The 22,339-nt window shown below is 38.3% G+C and overlaps 1 protein-coding gene across 1 annotated transcript; it reads right to left on the bottom strand.

Moving 5' to 3' along the window:
* Positions 1–620: 620 nt before the first annotated feature.
* LOC145775309 (PAX-interacting protein 1-like) lies at positions 621–22,138 on the bottom strand. The gene is made up of 26 exons (XM_082586577.1): positions 22,063–22,138; positions 21,395–21,532; positions 19,808–19,851; positions 19,252–19,429; positions 18,831–18,972; positions 18,475–18,540; positions 18,351–18,397; positions 17,861–17,922; positions 17,087–17,129; positions 16,688–16,759; positions 15,738–15,805; positions 14,983–15,241; positions 13,901–14,774; positions 13,536–13,663; positions 13,137–13,233; positions 12,295–12,693; positions 11,908–12,002; positions 11,238–11,329; positions 10,642–10,783; positions 10,324–10,445; positions 9,430–9,626; positions 8,069–8,256; positions 7,175–7,343; positions 4,232–4,332; positions 3,284–3,418; positions 621–2,041 (listed from the first exon to the last, which is right to left on the bottom strand). The coding sequence occupies exons 1-26, from the start codon at positions 22,132–22,134 to the stop codon at positions 1,889–1,891; spliced, it is 4,083 nt and encodes a 1,360-aa protein (XP_082442703.1). The 5' UTR covers positions 22,135–22,138; the 3' UTR covers positions 621–1,888.
* Between the last annotated feature and the right edge of the window lie 201 nt (positions 22,139–22,339).

Consider the following 22,339-nt stretch of genomic DNA (forward strand, 5'->3'; position numbering starts at 1 on the left):
TAAAAAATACCCTATCAATATGTCGATTGATTTTAAAATGGGCCCAACTACATCAATTACACTTCAATGTCTAAATAGTTTCTCCACAGAATCTTCACCGAGTGAACTTATTAGGTATGAATGATGCTTCTTACCAGTAAGCATAAAATCATTATCAAAGTTTCACCACAAAAGTAAATGACCAAAATACCGTAATTAAAACGGTTGTGCAAAAACACTTTGTGGCAATTGGGCCCTTCTTGAATTCAATATTCAATTGCATCCCACCTGTTATATATATGTTAAATATATTTCTGCAGATCATGTCACCGGAACTAACGTTATCGTATTTTAACTTTCTTTTAAGATAGTAATGGTGTTTTTAGAGATGTTTCAGTGTAGTAAGGGCCCAAATTTGAGATGTTTTAGTATAATAAGACCTACCTCATCTTTATAATGGACAAGTACACGCAGTAAACTTTAGAAAATCAAAAAAAACTTCACTGAAACGCAAATGTCTGTTATTTGTGGGCCCCCTGAGATGATGGGCCCGGGGGCCGGGCCCCCCTTGGCCCTCCCCTTAACACAGCACTGCCTCTAACCATAATCCTAACCATTAACCCCTTAACCCCTAGCTCCTAACCCCTAACCATTAACCCCTGAGTATTCCATTGCATATGTGCTTCGTCGTTCGATAAACTGTCGTTTCGATAAACAGTCGTTCGATGAACTGTCGTTTCGATAAACAGTCGCTTCGATGAACTGTCGTTTCGATAAACAGTCGCTTCGATGAACTGTCGTTTCGATGAATTGTCGTTCGATGAACTGTCGTTCGATGAACTGTCGTTCGATAAATTGTCTTTCGATAAATTGTCGCGTCACGATACGATGTTTGAGGGTAAATAATATATTCCTTTCCCGGCAAGTTTGCAGCACAACAAATTCAATCCTCTACTAGTTTTTACCAATATAACATCCGTACTTTATCAAGAAATTGATCAATAGAAACACCAAGACAGGCTAAAGCACTCGAAAGCGATTCTGAATATTAGAATGACATTATAATATTAGCATGATTCTGAATATTAGCACCTAACATAGCAGTTAGGGATCGCAGAAGTGTTCTTTTGTACAGCACTGTTTACTTCTATTGTTCCTAATGGCAGTGAAAAAAAATCATAAATAATTTTCTCCTTGTAAAATAACCAACCAACCTTGTTAACATTGTAACGGCAAATAATCAAATGCAGTAGCCTATAGTAATGGAAATTTCAAAGCAATTTCAAACCCGGCACAATAAATTCATGTCTTGTTCTTAACAATATTCGGCTTTCGCAATTATGGCTTTGGATATTATCAGTAAGTGTCATACAAAGCAAATTCAGGCCAAGCGAAAGCTGAATTTAGAATTAGCTTATGTGAACGCAAAAAACAAGTAGGCCTACGCCAGTTACGTCAACTATCAGGCACGTTATAAATTTATTGTCAACGCAGAAACATGAGGTTTAAATAGACATAACCTGACAACTATTCGAAGCTCTTGTCACCGGTTTATCGAAACACAAGGGCGTCAATCGACACGGCATTTCGTGGAGGTTCTAAGACGAAAACTACGTAGGCTAAAATGATTCTCTTTGTCATAACAGCTGAGGCCTCGTCAATGAAACGTCGCTCCCTTGTTGGTTCGTGAACTGCCGTTCCATGAACTGTGAAGGCCACATTTATCTCTTGCCAAAAAGAAGACAAAGTCAACCCACTGCCATTGTATGAAAATTTGCTTGAAATCATCACGTTTATTTAGTTGTACTGTTAGACGTTATGTTAAGGTGCATTTAAGAAAGCTGAAATTTTTATGGTTATTTCACGAATGCAGGGATTGATCAAATAAGAAAGTAGCAGGCGCAGATCATCAAAGTCTAAAAGATAGAGTATCTATTTCCTGACGAAGAACGCCAGTTAGCACAAGTTCAGCATTGTGGACATGCAATCCTTGACTTTTTAATGGCTTGTAGACAGCTTCGTCGTCCGGACAGGATATTATGTATATCGAAGTGTTCGGAGCCTGGGCGAAAAACTATGGTTCAGGTAATGCAATGATAAATTAAAGATCTGAGCAAAAAATCGACTAACAACGAAACAGTAGGCCTATAGCAATTTCTTGGCAAAATACGTAGAAATTGCAATAGATCAGCGGTTCCCAACCTTTTTGGTGCCGTGACCCTTTTATAACATTTGCCAAGTTGTGTGACCCCAAGGATAAAATTAGTTGGGTGGATCCTCCTTCACTGCACTTTTGGAGCTAACTAGTAGGCTACTAGGCTATATATTAAATTTGACTTCTAAATAAATAAATAAACAACACAACAATTTGTTCAGTGAGAAGGCTGTGCTTGCTTCTTTTTAGCCAGATCTGAAATCCTTGGAGTAGTCTTTGCAAGAGCACAACGCAGATCATCTTCGAGCTTTTTAGCTGTTGTTCTATCCTTAAATTGTTTAAGGTGTGCTAGCTGTTTCTTTGTAAATCATTTTCTTGTTTTAATTTTTATTTATTTTTGCATTACTTCATTTCTCGTGCTGTGTGCACTGTGCAGACTCATTTTGCCGCCTCCTTGCAGCCTGCCGCCCCTGGCGCAGAGCCAGAACCGCCAAGTGGCTGCTACGCCACTGAGCTTACACTGGCTTGCCTAGGCTATCAACTGATGCTGAAATAATAGCCTAGCTCTCAACTTGCGTCCTAGCTGCTCAATGTTTGAAAATTGAACTTTTTTCTCACAAATATCAACAAAAATCGCGACCTCAAGCCCAACTTTTGCTTAAAAAATGCATTATTTTTGCCCAGGATATTCTGGTTTGTCTAGTTACTATAGACAAACCATGGTAAAATCGCGATTTTTACTAGACTCTAGTAAAATCGCGATGCACTGTGGTGAGCTGCCAATTGTTAAGAGTTAACTTTCTAAATTTCTAAACTAATGAAATTCTAAACTTTTCAGAAGGCCTCAGGTGACCCCAGGCAAATCGTCAGGCGACCCTAGTTGGGGTCGCGACCCACAGGTTGGGAACCGCTGCAATAGATTGAGTTTCGCTTTTAACAGCATGATTGTTGTTCACTGCACAAATGTAGATACAAACGACCTGGCTTAGCCTTATGCTGCTAAAAAGCTCTAAAAGCAGCGTCAGTCTAAATATGCACATAATAAGTAAACAAAATCAGTCAGGTTCGGAAATTTGTATAAATTTATTGATAAAGCTTTCGCCACCGTAAAGGCGGCTTTAAAGCATTACCTAATGATAATAAGATTACCTTTCTTTCTATAAGGTGTTTTAAGGTTGGCATTGCCGGCATCTTATTGAGCAATTTCCCACCAGCGCAGTTGATGATCTGACCGAGAGTTTTCCTACCAGGTGTAACTTTCGGGGTCACACAGAACAAGCAATCCTGCAGTATACAATAGATTGAGTTTCACTTTCAGCAGCATGATCGTTGCTTACTTCATAATATAGATATTAACGACCTGTTTTAGCCTGATGCTGCGAGTTCGCTGTGGGGGGGGGTCTTTCATTTGCAGCTTTGTTGATGACATCTTGCCGTATGGGTGCGCACTGCGCAAACATTCCTGGTAGTTTCAAATTTTCGATTGTCTTTTGGGTAGGTCCTTCTGGACTTGCAGCTTTTTAAATACCATATTTGGGCACGAGCGCGGCCAAACTTTTCACTGGCTCTCATCAGTTTCTTTGATTCGTGGCTCAGTCGAAGGTGATGCAATAGATTGAGTTTCGCTTTTAGCAGCATGATTGTTGCTTACTGGTAATCCACAGCGAACTCGCAGCATCAGGCTAAAACAGGCCATTTACATTGTATTACATTGTGAAGTGATCCTGCATTAAATTGCTATTTGATTACAAAGACTCCGATTTTATGCATAAATAATACGTAATTTATATTCTCATGATTTTTGACGGTGAAACACTTTGATTGCATGAAAAAGATTAGGACGAATAAAATAACAATTTATTCTACTCAAAATTTTAGGTCGAGATTTTTACGGTCCCTATTAACAACATTTCCAGAACGTAGCTAAAGTGCAAATGTGATGCACTTTTGCGACGAACTTCAAGTGATATAATCAACTATTGCATTACAGTGTATTCTTTCTTGTAACGAAATGAAATATAAATTTTTATGTGAGCTGAGCTAAACGTTAAGAATTGAGCGACTGTGCTGTTAATAAATTTTAAAAACATATCCCACCTTGAACAAGGGCACTTTATTCGCACGTTTCACACTTTCATGAAGAGAAAACTTAAACTTTTCTTCAGCAACCTTGTCAACAAGCAAAAAGTCGTTTTCATCTGAAAAACAGCAGGAAGCTAAGCATTTGGTGGTGTTCTCAACACAACTACAACTGCTTTGAATAAGAAATGGTAATATGACAGAAAAAATAGTTGGTGACATTAGTATAAGCGGGGTACAGATTGTGCAACACTTGATAAAAATCGTTACAAGGCTGACATGACCAGCAGCAGCAATGACACAAAGATAAACAAACGTAATGCTTAAGGTAGATGCTTAAGCCAAAAAACAAAACAGCCAAGGTAAGTCAAAAGACACGGGCAGTAGGGTGGCTCATTTTCCTTGATGTTCTTTAAAATTTTTGTCAGTTTGGAATAATGTTCCATTTTGCTCACTGATATTTGTAAACTAAAAATTTTTGTTGGGTTTTGACCTTTGACCCTGGTTCACCCAAGGAGAAATTCTGAATTCTTCTGAAAAATTAGTAAATTTCGAAGTGGTTTAGCAGTATCTGAAGAGAGGATTTCTCAAAATTTGATTACGTGATTTTGACGTCACTTCCTCTGTTAACTTCCACGTGGAACATCTTCACCCTACTCCAAGTCTGAGAGTCACTAATAGTGCATGCTTTTAGTGTCATTTTAGTTGATTTTACAGCTTTTTCGCAGTCAGTGAATTTATAACATAGACCAACAAAAAAAATTTGGCACAGAAGATGAGAGTCATTATAGAGTATTTCAGGGCCCCTGATTCCGAAAATGCACTTAGTTTTTTCGAATTGGCTCTAGTTTTCGAAATATTTGACAATGAAAATATTTTTGAAATCGTTTCTCAAAAGCTTTCAATTAGCAAATCACTTATTTTCTGCCCTGTTTACCATTATGATGTCATAATTGCACTTGTCTAGTTCAATTGGTTCATATTGCACGAAAGTTTAAAACGCAAGCAAAGGTTGAAATGAATTGTGTTCAACATAAGGGAGACATAAATACAGTATTCAATCAAAACAGTTGTGAATCAGTAGGCCTACCTCACAAGAAAAATATCCCGAAAGTCATGTGTTTATGAATGCAGCTTTATATTGAATAGGTAGGCCTACTGAAATGGATACTGTACAAATGAAATTTTATTCTAAGCCTTTGCTAAGGCCAAGTCTTTGCTGCAAGAAGTTTTTTTTCTGGTCTATAGGCTAAATAAATGGCATATAGGCTAATAAAATATGCCTTTGACAAGTAGGATGCTGTACAAACAACCCAGATATATTTTGCTGCATGAGGCAACGCAGAGGAGCAACGCATTCTGCGATAGATACAGCGCTATACAAAAACAAGCATTATTATTATTACTTTGACATGAAGCTGGGTGATCAAGATAAGTCCTGGGTTCCTCCTATAAAGTATGCAAACATTGCACGCAAACCCGTTTCTGGGCTCAAGGCTAAGAAGTTCAGAGTGCCATGGCATAAAGAAAGCCGTGGCATCACCATGAAAATTGATACTTCTGCACGGTGAGGATGTTCGAAGGAAGTTGGAACATTATGTTTACATGGAGTGTGCAAGGCAGTCATTGCATGGACGTTGCTATTTTTGTTTTTCCTCTCTAGTTTCAAGTGGTGATTTGCTTGAAACAATAGGAAAACGGGCATGACTGAGAGTAACCTCAATACCTTCAGTAGTGTTTTGGAGCAAAGTCAAGTTTTTTTTCTCAAAACCATTTCTACCACCTATTGTAGTAGTTAAAGATTTAGCTATCAAAAGTGGTAGCTGGAATCTTGGCTCCTCATCTCGATCAACATGGCATTCTTGACTACAAGGCCAAGATTACGTTCTTCCGCAGCAAGGATAAAATTCTAAGCAGCTACTTTACTGAATAACATAACTTTGTATTCTGTAATTATATAAATGGCCTTCATATCTTGATGGGGTGTTGCTCAGTAGGCCAATCATAATAAAGAGTTGCGTTTGTTCATCGACAGCTTTGTTTTGCTTATTTGTCTAGTTTGTGCAAAACAATGTATGCATTTTGTTTGTACTTAGTAGCTCACTTAGTAAGACTGATACTGTTGAAGTCAACAAATATATTAATGCAAAACGCAAGTTATAGGCCTATATTCTACATCTTGTATCCTCAGGCTTACTTCACATCATATTTTGATTGTTACTAGGCCAGTAAACGTTAAATAGCTGTTTGTTTGGGTTGTAATCAACGTGATTGGTTCCAAATAGCGTTTATACAACTCAAAAATGTGTCTGGGATTACTTCCAGTTTTGTCTATGTAGTAAACGACACGACGTTAAATCTATAGGGTCTCAAAAATTACGAAAAAAATATTTTTGCTGTAACTCAAAAACTAGAGCCAATTCGAGAAAACTTAGTGCATTTTCAGAATAAGGGGCCTCGAAATACCTTAAAATGACTGCCTTTATATAAAAAAAAGTTTTGTTGGCCTGTGAAAATCGATAAACATCGTCAAATGATGCAAGAAACTGATAGCAGTAGATATTTACTACGGTGAAGGGTGCACAAAAAAAATCATGTCTGAAATGTGGTAGAATTCGACATTTTGAGAGTAATACACGTGTCAGTGTTCATGGAGTTGCTAATTAAACTACTTTGCTTGCTATAAGTTTGTGTTACTGCCTCATATTGTGTCCATTAAGATGCTAGAGTGCGTTAGAAGATAGCGAGTGAGCAGTTTCAGGGATAAGCGAAAATTCGATATTTTGAAAAAATTCAAACCAGGTGAACCAGGGTCAAACGTTAATATTTTTTTGTGAAAATTGGTGTAGGAGATACATTTACCAAAAGGAACAATATTCCAAACTGACGAAAAGTTTAAAAGAAAAAAAAAAAATTTTTCGAGATTTTGCGCCAGCCTAACGGGCAGTCAAAAAATCTCACCGAGCAAGCGGTTGTTCTTGGCGCACTCTTCTATCCAGTCGGGAGTGACCACGTACTGACATGAGGAGATACAAGAAAGGAACTTGACGGTGCGGGCGACATTTTGAGCCACAAGATGGGAGCACAGGGCAAACGTTGTCTCACTTCGACCACCGACAATCTCCAGTTTCTGACAGGGCAGATTAATATAAAACGGTGATTCTTATTCCTGTTAATTCTTTTCAAATAAGACCCAACAGATACACGTGACGTAATTTATTTGAAAGGTTCCTTTTGTAAAGATATCTGAAGAATGTGATGGAGTAATTGTTTAAACATGAATATTGAATAGATTAAATTTCTGAAACATTATTTAGTTAAAGGATGCGTTTTTTTTTTTTTTTCCGAAGGTGGGGTCAGATAACTGGTCCGAAACCAGGAGTAGCTCTTCTAATAGAGTTTGGTTCTGAGTGAATTGATAACTCAATTTTCCTCACTTTATGCCATATTCTTCCCGTCATAACATGCAGCAAGCGTAACAATACAGATAACGACCGTGAAAATACTAATAAAATATGCGGTTTTATATACTGGACAGTGATGCATGCATTGCAGACAAGAGTAACGCTTAGCATTTAACAAAGGAAACATTTTCGGCAGTGCATGATATTCATAAACCACACGTGAAGATATTCATAAATCACACATGAAGATATTCATAAATCACACGTGAAGATATTCATAAATCACACGTGAAGATATTCATTAAACACACGTGAAGATATTCATAAATCACACGTGAAGATATTCATAAATCACACGTAAAGATATTCATAAAACACACGTGAAGATATTAATGAATCACGCGTGAAGATATTCATAAATCACACGTGAAGATATGCATGAAGCACTCACTTGTTTAAGACCTTGTACAAATGCAGGTGGGATGCCAGTGAAGCAAACACGGGGAAGAGGTTGAGGAGGTTCACTTAAACGGGCTCGTTTGGGCATACTGATGGAAGTGGGGATAAGTTGTAAACCCCGTTTGAGCGGGGCCCGATCCAAGCAGTCTTGTGTCAAGGGGATAAACGTCTTCCAAGATTCTAACCATGAAACAATATCAGAAAACATTCAGCTATAGTAGACCAACTCTCTCGGGTAGTGAAAACCCTCACACAACGCTTGGAAAGGCGCCGGTTCGACACCGCTCAATAGCATGCAGCTGCAACTTCAGCAGGACACTTAATGTTATGCCTGAAAGTGAATACGAAGAACCGCTTCCTTGTCTTCCAGCCCGCTCAACTTGAGTATTCAACTACCAGACGTCAGCCTGAATACGACAAAAAACCTCACCCTGTTTGAGCCACAAAGAGTTTTAGGGTAGAAGTCAACTATAGTAGCATGAGCTTAAAACAAAAACGCTAATAATAAAGCATTTACATTAAATGTAACTGCAGACAGTGCACACCGTTTCGACCTCCCGGTCTCATCAGTGCAGTAGTTACACTGGAATAATGGCCATGGAGACATATATACCTCCATGTGACATTTTCCCATTTGTGGTACCATGTGGGTTGTCGACTGTGATAAACAGTCAACAGCTATTTTGGTTTGCTGGGTCTCGCCAGCACCGCGCTATCCATCATCATCATTAATCAATTTTGATTATAAAGGCCATGAATTAATCCTCATTTTGAGGGTGTAGCAGTAGCTTGCCTGTCTGTCGAGAGCGAAGCCTTCCTCTCCACACCCCGCTGTCTGTTGGGTTGGCAGAGTCCACGTTCAGGGCCAAAACGTCACGCTTAACAACTTCTTCCCAAGAAAGTTTAGTCTACCTTGACCCGGCTGTGCTGCAATGTTGACACATCTGACCTGAGAGATCCAGCTAGTGCTGCACTCAACGTGCCCAAACCATCTCCTCCTGCCCAATTGGAGGACTTCACCAACGTCTCTTATTTTAAGCCTGGATAAAAGGGTCTCAAACTGATGTCTTCAGGCTTGACCAGACACTAGACAGGTCCAACATCCATCTTGCCATCGCTCTGTCATTACGTTGTAGGCGCCTGATGGTGCTTGCAAAGTCACCAACATACATCGCTTAATTGGAAACCTGTATGACCAGTGTCGATCCTGCTCAGATGTTACGAGCGAAACGAGAATGCTCGCTGTGCTAGTGAGTGTTCATTGTTCAACCCTGACAAAGACAGCAAGGTAGAACGTTTCCTCTGTATTGTTAGTTAAGTTTCAATATAAATATGTCGAAAATTTCTGCTCACCCAATAACTGTCGCGATTTACTGAGGTCGAACAAAAACCCAGCAATGGTTTCATTTTCGTCGTCAAACTTTTGGTACTTCGGTTGCGACATGTCGATGATGGCCGACCCATCGCTGTGCATCATGTCGCGTAGCCACAAGCTTGACACACATGGAACGAGCCAAGATGCTGCCTTCTTGAACTTTAAACTTCCAGAGCTGAAAAGTAAAATGTTCATTATTAGACATCAAATTGTGATTTTTATATTCAGAAAAAAATTCGAATCATAGAAGTTTTTACAAGGATGCGATTTCATAAGTGTCTTTAAATGAGCTTGAATGTAAATTGGGGGCAATCACTGAATTTCAGTCAAGTTTCATGTACATTTTAGCTCAACGCAGTAAATCTTTAAAAAAATACATAATCAACCAGGACAACGTTCCGTTTTTTTTCTTCTTTTTTTATAATTTTTTTTAAAACTTATATAGCAATTTTAAATCCAGGTGGTTCAATGCAAAGGTACTAGACACTAATAACCGAAGGATTAGAAGATAAAATTCTCATTATACTTTGCCTTCAACACTAACGAGAGGAGGGTGGTCAGTACGTTTCTTTCAGTCGCCTTTCCATCAACAACTTTGCCAATCCAATATATTACACCCTGGGTTCTGGTGAGCGATGTTTTTCCAACAACCATCGTACGCTGGGAGTCGAACTAGAATCGCATGATTGAAACAGGAGCGCCTATCTGCTGCGCAACCTCACTCCTTTCATGTTTGCAAAATATCGAATGCAAGTCCCAGAAACAAAACACTGTTTGTTGCTGATACGTTTTTTTTTTGAAAATGACTAACATGACGGACCGAAGGATGAAACGCAACTCGTCTTAGCACTTAAGATAATAATAATTAATACCGTTTGCACAAAAGTCCATTATGACTGGGGCTCAGAAAGCCAGTCAACTTGACACCACAAACCAGTCCCATCATCTTCAAACGCTCCCGCTCTTTGCTGTGGAATCCTGTGTAGGTCATGGTCTGGAAAACAACATCATCAACAATATTACTCACGAGTGCGCAATAGTATCAATATTTTTCGAAACCTTATCGCAGGTTTCTGGCCTGAAAACCAGGCAAACAAGCATTCTTTTCTAAGCGCTTTTTACTAGTTTATAGAAGAACAAAATACTTTAAAGTTTAAGCTGAGTAATCATTTACGAACAAATCCACTCACAAGGTTGACACCAGGCTTATGTGCATATGAAAACCTGGTGGGCAAGTGAATGGCCAGCCAGGGAACACGCAAGGCACGAAGTTGCAGCACATCGTTCAACCAGTACACGGTCACACATCGCTTCCCTTCCAGCAGCGCTTGTCTGCACAGAAAGTTCAATGTTCACATCAAACTAAGTTAGATAAAAATAAATCAAAAAAGTTTAAACATATGTTTTCGTTCATACAATGTAAAATGTTTTTTTTTTCGTAGTTGATATATTTCTTTGAATGAAAATGTTTAAAAAATACATTGTAACTAAATAATAACAACACGTTCAAAAAGGAAACAAAATGCTCCTTAAAAAAAAACTTTATCTAAAACGAAACTAAAAACCAAGCAATTTCAAGTCAAAACAAAAAAGTTTTCCTTTGAACACTCATACTGGTTAGTCATAAACCAAAAGAGAATTAGAGATGCTTTTCAACAAAACTTAGCCAGTTGAGAATAAAACTTTTAGTTCGAAAACGTACTTCTTGTAAACAATAAAAGAAACAATATGTTTCAGCAAAAGCTACTTCGCTAAACTACGAGATCAAAAATCAACAAGCACGAACTTGAACAAATTGCTGGTGCATGATACACAGATCAGATGAGTGCACGACTTGGTGTATTGGCTTTCTACTAACCCTCCAAATTTTTCAATCATCTGCAAAGAAATTATATTAATAATAACACGACTACTTTTTTCGGGATTGTAGGATTAGCTGTGAAGAGTATAGACTATAGAAAGATAAGCGAATTGATCAACAACCAGTGTTGTTAAACTTATCATCTAAACTCGGTTTAGTATCCTCTGGTGATGGACAAATTAGGATTAGCTTCGAAAACTATAGGAAAACATGCAAATTTACCAACACTCGTCAATCATCCAAACAAGGTTTGCTCCCGTGAGTGGGAAATAAATTAAGACTAGATGTAAGAGAAAAGGAAGATAAGAGAATTTGTCAACAATTCTATGTGAAAAATTAAGCGACATGGATCCCATTGTATTTCTATTTCATAATGTAGCGTGAAGAATATGCGAATAATACAAGAAAGAATGTAAGGAAAAAATATTAAATGTCGTATCCAGATGTGAGTAACAACAGATGTTTACCCCATCTAATAAATTCTGTGCGAGCTAGCAAAATCCACCCTTATTACATTGATTCAACGTCTGCAAAGTGGATTTTGCAAGATGTGGTGATCATTGGATGGCATACATGGAACTAGCAAATTACAAACCTTTCCCCACAGAGGAATGACGGTGGAGTCAGTGATGAGCTCATTGTATTCGATGATATGGAAGACGCAGCCAAGCAAAAACAAAGATGGTGGAACTGGAAAACAAACAGCAAGTCATATGTCCACAGCTATACTGTAGATACGTGTTGTATCATTGTTGATAATAAAATTAGCGTAATCTGCGGACAGTAGCTCATTATTTTCTTTCATGAAATTGAAATGCATTTAAAAGCTGATGTAACATCTATCAAACACAAATGGCACAAAAGCTTTAAATTTTACGAAATCCATGGCCACCTGGAGATGTATCTTTAGACAGCCATGCGAAATCTAATTCTTTGAATAACGACAGCATACGATGAAGATAAAAACAGTATGGCAACTGACCTGTGTCAACAGGATCTCGTGTGTTGTACTGAGAGTCCACTTCTTTGAAGATGTAAGTCAGCGGATCAATAAATGATTGTGCAGGAACACTTTCTTGTTCCACACTTTCCTTGCTCTTGGGTGATGGTTCCTCATGCTTGCTTGACGGCTGTGCTTGAACAGGTTTAGTTACTGGCAGAGATGTATGGCGTAGATCAGGCTGAGATAAGGCCTGAGGAGTTGCATTGCTAGCAACGGATTGTTGAACGGAGATTTGGGCCTGATTGACAGGAGATTGTTGCGGGCGAAAAGCTTGGGCATATGAGCCAGGGGTCGTAGGTTGATGAAGTGAAAGACCACCTTGTGGAGTGGGAGCCATAAAGGGATAACCAGACCGTTCTGGTGACAACATCTTAACCCCTGAAATAACATTTAAAACATTTGACTAGTAAAGAAAAGAAACAACAAAATTAAATAACTACTGCCTAGACGCTTGAACGCAAAGTTTGCCCTTGACTTTTAGCAATACACCCTCGGTAGTTTTGTTGGCTCTTTTCTTTCCACAAAAATAAGAGTTAAACTGACTGGTAAAGGCGGTGGCTGATAGTCTGTGGCAGAATTAGGAGTGCGATACCAACAAGCTACCAACGCTGTGTCTATCGCCGTCAATTCTTTGCTACAATCGGCTGCTGAGAAGCATACACTAACTTTTGTTACATGTGAGGTTAGCTTAGGAAATAATTTTTGTACATTTTTTTGTCAATCCCTTCAATTGAGTTCACTTTGAGGTAAAATCGATTTATCAAGTCCAGATAATGACGACAAAACAAACAACCACATCATGGAATCGATCGATTACCAACCGTCAATGGGATAGGGGGGATGCGAGCCTGTGGAAATCGTGGATGCCATGTTTGGACTCATCATGGACACTACCGTTGTAGATACTGTCGAGGGTTTCTGAAACGTATTGATCGTGATTAAAAATAAACACATTTTTCAGCAGATATTTCTTCAAAAAAAAACTAATCTGATTGGTAACATAACAGGTCAGCAACAAGGAATAGCGTTACAAGCATGCAAATAAGCAGTCTCGTTAAATTTTTCAAAAGCTTAATCACCATAACAAATTTATACGGAAAGATTTGGACGTTTATTAGACTTGTTTTATTTTTTAGCGGTGTTCCCAGAACGACATGGAGAGTAAAAGCATACGCATAAAATTGTCTTAGGATTTTAAAGACGTTCCTTGACGTCTCTACCTTTGCTTTGCTACCGCGTTGTCTTGGTCGGCTTTTGCTTTCGTCTTCACCGCCGTCAGTTTTCCGTCTTGACTTCGTACGTTTCTTTGGAGTGACAGCTCCACTTGGAGTCTGAACCGGTGCTGAAACTGGCAACAAAACCAAATTATCTTAAGTAAAGCTGACAAGACCATGACAGAAATACTATAGAAAGATTTCCACATTGCAATTGGGACAACTGCTGCCATATAACCAGTCGAACAGATATGCTTGATAAAAAAAAAAAAAGCAAACCGACATTTTAATACAGACTTTCTTTGTGTCAAAGAGGTTGAAGCTCTGGAATGTTACCATACATTTGTTCAGTATCTTGATAGGTAGCTTACCTTTTGGAAACTGTAGACTTGGGTGAACAAGTGGTGGATTGTCAGCCTGCATTTGTGCGGCGTTTAAAAGGCCTTGTTGAAGAGCAATAGGAGAGATACCAGACATGCCAGCTGCTTCCAGGGATGTTGAATTCGGAAAGCGATTTGCAGGAGGACGTTGTTGCTGCTGCTGCTGCTGCTGCATTTGCTGCAACATCATCTGCTGTTCTTGAGGATTCATTTGGGATGGGAATCTATTGATCAGCGCTGGATTGTAATGCTGAGTGACCGCGTTCGGCTGATTGTTCATGGTTTGCAAGTTCACTTGCTGCGCGACTGTCTGTCCAAGTGGTAGTCTTGGCATGGAAGCATTTGACGTGTTTTGAAGGTGGGGTGGAAAACTTTGTTGGCCTTGTGGTTTTGGTGTGAATGAAGGGTCAGCGGTAGGGCGCGGCCATCTTTGTAGCATCGGGTCAACCTGGCCGATTTGCCCTGGCGCGCCGGGCTGGGCTTGCCGAGCCATTGCCATGCGTTGCATTTGTTGCTGCTGCTGCATTTGCATGAGCTGCTGCTGGTGCATGTGCTGCATGTTTTCGTCTTGTTGCATCATGACAGGGTTGCCAAACCTTTGCTGAACGCCATGAAACCTCGGAACGCCGGAGTGGCCGGCCATGGAACCATCCCCTCCCATCACTTGACCTGGCATACTCGGGGAATCCCCCATACTCGACATTCTGTGCTTTGTCATCATTTGTTGCTGTGATGGGGAGAACATGACTTGTGGGTTGGGTGAAAATGGCTGTGCCATGGGATGGGGTAGACCAGATGACGAGTGCGGGGAACTCTGGCTGGCGTTGCTCTGATTTGTCGATTTCTTTTTCTTTCCACCAGAAGACTGCAAACATTATCAGAATATTTATTTTAAAAAACACAATTAGTTCATAAACCACTTAAAACTCATACGGCACTCGACGGCAGACAGCCATAATTTTTGAATTAAGAGTAAATTAAGCATTATCTTAAATCGTGGTCTAGAAAAATAGGTCTTAAATACACAAAACAGGGGGCTGTTTCTACATAATTCCTGTACAAAGATAACTCACTTGACGATATGAATTTCTTCTGGGGCTCCCGCTTGTTCGTACAGGTGGTGACATCACCATAGGAGACCCAGGTGACATCATCGCTCGTTGTTGTTGCTCTGGCAACATGACATTCAACGGAGATTGTTGATTGGATGACATCATCGAATCTGCTTGTTGCGATGGTGACTTCACAGGGAGCTGAGCGAGTGATGTCGCCATAGGAAGGGGGCTGGGGGTTATTGGGGGGCGCATCCCAGGAGCATTTGATATAGGAATCCTGGTAAAGTATTTACAGTGAACGACACTTTCATCGCTATGTTGATATACAAACCGTGAAGATTACCATCAATCAGTATTACAGTGATCCGTGACGTAGAAAATATGCTGAGCAGAAATCGAGCAGCAGAAGACGTATATTTTGCAAAGTGCAGGCAAATGCTTGGACTAATTTAAACAATGGTAAAATCACAGAAAGTAAAAAGCCAAATTTTTGCCCATCTCCAAGCATATCATTAAGTGTCTCTCAGAAAAACGGTCATGCACCCTCGGTAGGTGCCGAACTGCTGTACATTTGTGGAGATCTTGCCGACGTTCTCACCCCTCGCACACGACGCCAATACTAAGGTTGCATTTTACGCTTTTATAAAAAAAAATATATTAACATGAACTGCTATGTCATGTCAAAAGGTTTGGCAACACTGTGTACAAAAGGTTGCCTACAGTTCATATCGGTAACACAGAGCGAAGCATTTCTGTTTTTGCTTACCACACACCTGATATTTGTAGAAGCAACTGAGGCAAGAGATGTCCGACCCTGTCCCATTGGATCACCAAAACGCATCTGAAACCACGTAACAAAAGTTTAAGTAACCGAGCTGTTACTGTTACTTAGAATGCAACTGACCAACTAAAAGCACGAAAAATTTCACCTTTACGTTACACGTTTATTTTGTATCTTTAAATTCCATTCTTAATTCTAGGCGATGCATTTAAAGAAAAAAAAATATTCCAAAGTCCGTCAACAGTATGGGGCAGGAAGTAGAGTAGCGAAAACACTTGCCCTAAATCGCTAAAAAGTTGAATGATTATCGAAAGTCACATCACCAGATTCAACATTATCATCAATCATCATCATTAAGTTCCTTTCTCTCTTCGAGGGTTAGAGGCAATAAAGCGCCAAGTTTCTCTGTTGTGAGACTTTTCTATTGCAGTTTTCCATAAATTGGATTTAAGATAAATTAGAAGTTATCCAGCGAACAAATCGGCCGCTTTTTACATTGATTCAACGTCTGCATACGTTTAATATAAAAAACAATTGATTAGCTGAATGGGTGCATCGCTTTTTGTGTTTGTGGTACAACAAGACAAACTCTCTACCAAAGCTATAATACCTATGTATCGTATCTACACTAGTATGAAAAACAGACAATATAAATTTCTCGGCCATGTAATACGAAAGCAAAAACCGGAGCAACTCTCTAGTCTCTATAACTGGTAAAATTTTTGGAAAGCGGGAACCTGGCAGACAAAGACAAACTCATCTGAAACAAGTTAACGACAAGACAGAAACAATCATCCATGCAACATATAATAGAAATATTTGGTCTAAATTATTTATCTGAGGCCGTCGATGCCTGGTTCAGGCAAGGCAATTGAAGAAGAAGATCTATTCTACACTAGGCTCATGACCTTATTTCATGACCGTGTAATCGATCTTGCATACCTGTTGCATGGCTGCTTGGTTCATAAACGGAGGAATAGAACGAGCAGTATAAATGCCCAATCGCTCCGTGGACTAAAAAAAATGAAATGTGGTTTAAAAAAGTAGTTATACACAAGTCATGTTGTGTTAATTAGGCGGCTTGTAATACGGTAGGAGTGTATATACCACTGGCCTGGGGTAAGATTTACAACCGGTAGTGAAGATACCAAATTCAAAATGAAAAGGAACAAGTGACGAAATTATTGTAAACAAGTTACACCCAGCTAACGTATGTTGAAGGCATGATTTAAACAAAAAACTATCCAGTTTTTGCACAACAATCACAGGTTTTTATTCCGCAAAAACTGCCTTCGCTGGTGCAATCTTACTCTTATCTCTGTAGCCATAATAAATTATTACCGTTGTATCACCAGAATGCGGAATCCCTTTTGTACCAGTTGGTCTGAAAAAAGCAGAAGGAAATTACACAGTCGGCAAGAACAAAGGTTGAAGTTTTCGAGTAGAAAATTTTCATTTGGTTTCATTCTCTCGGCCGCCTTTCCTTCAGCAACTAACGCCCGCCCAATTTATTACACCCATGTTACACCCTGGATAGAGGTGAGCTGCATTTTTCAACAACTATCTAAAGCCGGGAGTCGAACCAGGATTGCATTCATTGCTTTCATTACAAAATGATATAAAGTACAATATTAGAGTTTACAATCAAAATTGCGTCAGCTTTCAGTCAATATTACAGCTTTGTAGGTTGGTAAGGCTGGTGCCATAGCGATCTATATACACAAGCATTGACAACGTGTAAACTGGATCTCAAATCACCGCAAAATTCTATTTAGTATTTACGTTGAAAAAACTGACAAATCTTTCCCAATTATTAGTGTTGTAAGACGTTTTTTGAATTTCCAGCACAAGTGCCAAAATTTAGTACAGTGCGTTATTTGAATGGTAACAATAGCACTAAAGTACGGTACGCCAAAGTCACACAAAAACTATATTTAGCCTATTAAATAACACTCAAACTATCTATTATACTTATTCTAGCGATTTTGACTACTAACAGATCGGCCTTCGGTCAAATTTTAAGCTGCATGTTGTCATGGCCTGTGCATGAAGGTCATCATAATATTGGTCTCCAATCAATTTATAGGAACATGAGCACATAAGAAGTGAACATACCCCAAAACAAATTGCTTTTGCATTAATTCTTGTTGCGTTTCCTTCAAGATCGTAGCAACGTCCTGACGAAAGTAAAAATAATGCGGGTAAAAATTTTACGACAATTCATTTCGTCAAATCAATAAAAGCTCAAAAAACGAGACGAAACAAACTGATAAATAACGCAAAACAGTGACTGAGCTCAGACCAGATTTGACTTGCATTGGTTATTATTGACATTTTCTCCAGAGTGAAGCGCCACTCCTCTGGTCAACTTAATTATTTTTTGCAACTTGATTTTTGCCAAAAAAAAAGTGAAGTCTGTTTTGTTTTATTATCTCTTCTATTTTGATTTTTTTTAAGATGAGTGTTAATAAAGCTTTAATACTGTAATGCAAATATAGTAAGTCCCAAAGAGAATGAAGGAGAACTTGATTATACAATATAAATCCAGGAGGCACTAAGTGATTTATGATTCAACAAGAAGATTAAATGTCAAAACGCAGTTTACCTTCATTTTGGTTGCTGTTGTTTTTACAGTGTTTCCAGAGGATGAGTCTAAATATTAACATTAGTTACTCAATGAATGCAATCTCAACTGGTGTAAGGTACTAGGTATACCACTGACAACATACCAGCAACTGACAATGCTTTCAAGTTGTCTGCTGCATCTTGGCTTATCTCTTTCACAGGACTAGGCACTGCAATGGAAAGTAACGAATGATTTTAGGTTGATATTATTTCAGTTTGCTTTTGCTTTTTACTTTAGTTTCTTTGTTCTTTCTTAGAGATCTATCTTTAAGAGTAAATGAATCACTTTATACCAACAGAATTTTCTTTAATCCTAACACAGAGATAAAAAAAAAGTAAAGTGCAAAATACATGATTTTGACTTAAGGGAAAAAGAGACAAATAATTACAGACATCATACTTTCAAAACTATCCTCTTTTTCAAAATTTTTAGATAAAAGCTTTTTTTGATTAATGTTACCTTTTGGAGGGCTAGGAACAATATTAAGTTTGGGGTGATATTTCTCAACTGGCTGTAGCTTCTTCTGCTTTACGGAATCCATTAACCAGTCTGGGGCGATGATGGAAATATTTTCATGTTTCAGTGCTGCCTCATATTTTGCCTGCAGTAAAGGCATAGCTTTCAATTAAACAAAAGTAAAATTTGAAACTTAAGCTGTTTGTTGTAAATAACTGAACATGACCAAAAGACTATCAATCTACTTCAATATAATTGAACACAAAAAAATTTTCAAGCTCTAAATATTTATGCATGTGCAATTAGATGATCTGTTTTACGACATGAAATTATATTTAAAACTTTTAATACACTATTTTATCTCATGTTTAACTTGTTATTGCACTATATAAAAATTTGTTACAAACACATGCAGTATCCTTACACCAGATGGAGTGGGCACAACAAGATGTGTGCACTGCTTGTTGAGTGACGACTGACAAGCTCCACCATTGTAGGTGACCAAGCCCCACAGTGAGTTTTTATCTTTCTTAGTAATTTGTGAGAAGCAAACTACTGCAGCAGAGAAGAGTTGATTTGGTGATGATGAAAACCCGCCAGCTCTGAATTTTCTCGATAAAGAAGTTTTTTTAGAATTAATGAAAAATGTGAACTTCTTAAAACATTCCAATATATACAATATAAAGTTGAAAAACTAATGTTTGAACATGCTTGGATGATTGTAACATGACATGATCTCAGATGTTTTGCTTGCAAGTGCTGTCATTCAAAAACAAATGCTGATAGGTATTAGTTTATAAAACATTGAGTGGCAAAATAGCTTACCGGTAATACAATTGTACATCATTTGTTACTTGTTTGTGCAATTTGTGAAGTATATACCGTAGTTAAACAATGGAAATTACTATTGAAACAATTTTTTTTATTTTACTTTACCAGTACACCGCAAATAAAAATTAAACACACTTGACAAAGGATACGGAAGGAGTTGCTTGCATTGAACGGACAAAGTAACCCATGATGGCTGAAAAGCAAACATTCAAATTAAAAACAAAAATACAGCCTATTAATACTAAAAGTCATATCGCACTAAAAAAAAAAATTTTATCCGGCAAATTAAAACAAATGCAGCTAAGCATTAAAACTACAATTTTCACAAAAATTATTTAGATTTTAGTTGAAAAATACATGTTGACACACAGTTTCGTACAAATGACTATTCATGAATTCCACAACATTATTTTCTTGCATTTTTTCACATTCCACCTTATATGAACTGAAGCTAAGTAATAACTATGATGTTTTTACGAACCTCATTGATGTATTGTAATACACTAGGGCATACTGGGCATAGGCGTCGATTACGTGGGGGCAGGGGGCAGAGCACCCTCGAGTCTGAGACATAGGGGAACGAGATATCCCTGGCCCTCTCAGCTTTTTGTTAATATTAACAATGTTGTAAGAAAATTGCCGGTTTGGCGCTGTTTACACGAATGCACAGGCTATCTTTGTTCAAATTCCAAAAAGTTGGCTTTGCCAAATGTCTTGTAACAAAGGTTGCGAGTGTGATCGGGCTGTGGCAATTTTAGCTTTGGCTAATAAAGGTAGTCTAACAGGCTAGCAAGAAAAGTTCAACTTTGCGAAAACTGTTCAAGCTATTTATAAAGAGTGTGTGAAACGAAAATCGCTAACAATATTTAGATAACAAAAGCTGTTGCATTGCAGACATCAGCCCACTTTTACATTGATTCAACGTTTAATGGTGTTGAATCAATGTAAAAAGAATTGATTTGCTAACTGGGTTTCCGTAATTAACACCATGTTCGAAATTGACGTTGGCACTTTTTTTGCCGATGCAGTTAATATTTTGTACAATTGGGCTACTTCAGCAGGGTCTGCTATTATTCGGTGAGTCCGATTCGGTGAGTTCCTAACCTCTAACCCTAACCCCAAACCCTAAAACGGCAATGATAATTAGGCTACGGTACCCGATAATTTAAAAAAAAATCCCCCGTTAAGGGATCGGACTCACCGAATCGGACTCACTGAACCGGACTCACCGAATCGGACTCACCGAAACGGACCATTCCGACTTCAGCATTTACCTATTACCTCGGCAATTGCCGGCGCCAAATTAGAAGGTTGCGTGTCTCCAGAGCGTTTGGCCAACGTTACGTAATTACAGCCAAATCAAATAATGCTCAGGATTATGCACGAAATTCGCGACAGACTTCCGGGTCCACAAATAGTGCATTATAATTGTTTAGGCTGAAAATCAGCAACTTATAGAAATAGCTTCAGAATCATCTGGAAATTCTTGCCTTCCTGGAATTGGCTTACTTTGACAGTAAAAAATCGACACCAATGACTAAGGATATCACATAATGTTTTTATTGCCATGTTATGTTAATTCAAGCTATTTAACACAGTGTTAGTTGAACAAGTCTACTCGTCACAATTCCTTCTAGTTCTTACAGGTAAAGATAGTTTGGAAAGATCGATGACATAGTTTATTGGGATATCAAACGTTTATCTCAATACCGGTACACACACACTAAATATCAAACCTTGACGGTAGGAATTTGCCATAGATCTCTTGCAGCTTCTGCTTCATGATTTGTAGGATCACTCACAATTACATGGGTTGCCAATGCAGACAAATATGACTCTGCTTTTGCTTTTCCATAGGTAAGACTGTTTTTGATCTACAAACATATTAAATAAAAATTAAAAAGAATGAATGATATATACTCAAACATTGTGGATATATATTAGCCTAATGGCAGAGGCTTCAGTCATTGTGAAAGGAAACTATTCTATATAAGGGAATTATAACTCGTAAGGCTATAGTATAGCCTGTAAAATTATAGTTCCCTCTTTCACTCCAACAAAAAGTATGTGCACTCAAATGTATAGTTTTTGGATAGGTATGTTATTTTGTACATGCACCATAAATGTGTAAGAGACTTTGCCTGGTTTGTGAAAAAAAGTTGCGAATGCGAGAGATAAGAAAAAGGTTACTAATACCAACAGAGTGGAAAATATTGGCTTGTGGAAAAGAGCAAACATGACCTATTGGCACGGCAGTTTTGAAGGCCATCTAACAACTTTTCAGCAACCATGGCTGCCGGAAGCTTACAAGCCTGCTAAGCCTATCATAATTTAGCTCAGTCCGATGCAGGCAAAATAAGCGAGATTGACTGTATCATAAAAAAACATATAGATATAAATTCACCTCTTCATCAAGATCCCCAACACCATAGTAACGAACATCTTCAAACAGAGCTTTTGCATCAGATTTTTCCATATCAGAAAAAAATTTAAAACTCCTATTTGTAAAATAAAGGGAAATAAAAATACCTTCAGAAAAATTTAACATAAAAAGGGAAATAAAAAAAAAGAAAATATTACAAACAAAAATAAAAACAAGGCTGTGGCTATATTTACACTATATAGTGTAATAATAGCCTCAATAGCGTTGCCAGATAAGGAATTCTGCCCTAATTTGAGAA

This window comes from Aplidium turbinatum, chromosome 8 (assembly GCF_918807975.1).
Source record: "Aplidium turbinatum chromosome 8, kaAplTurb1.1, whole genome shotgun sequence".
Lineage (NCBI taxonomy): Eukaryota > Metazoa > Chordata > Ascidiacea > Aplousobranchia > Polyclinidae > Aplidium > Aplidium turbinatum.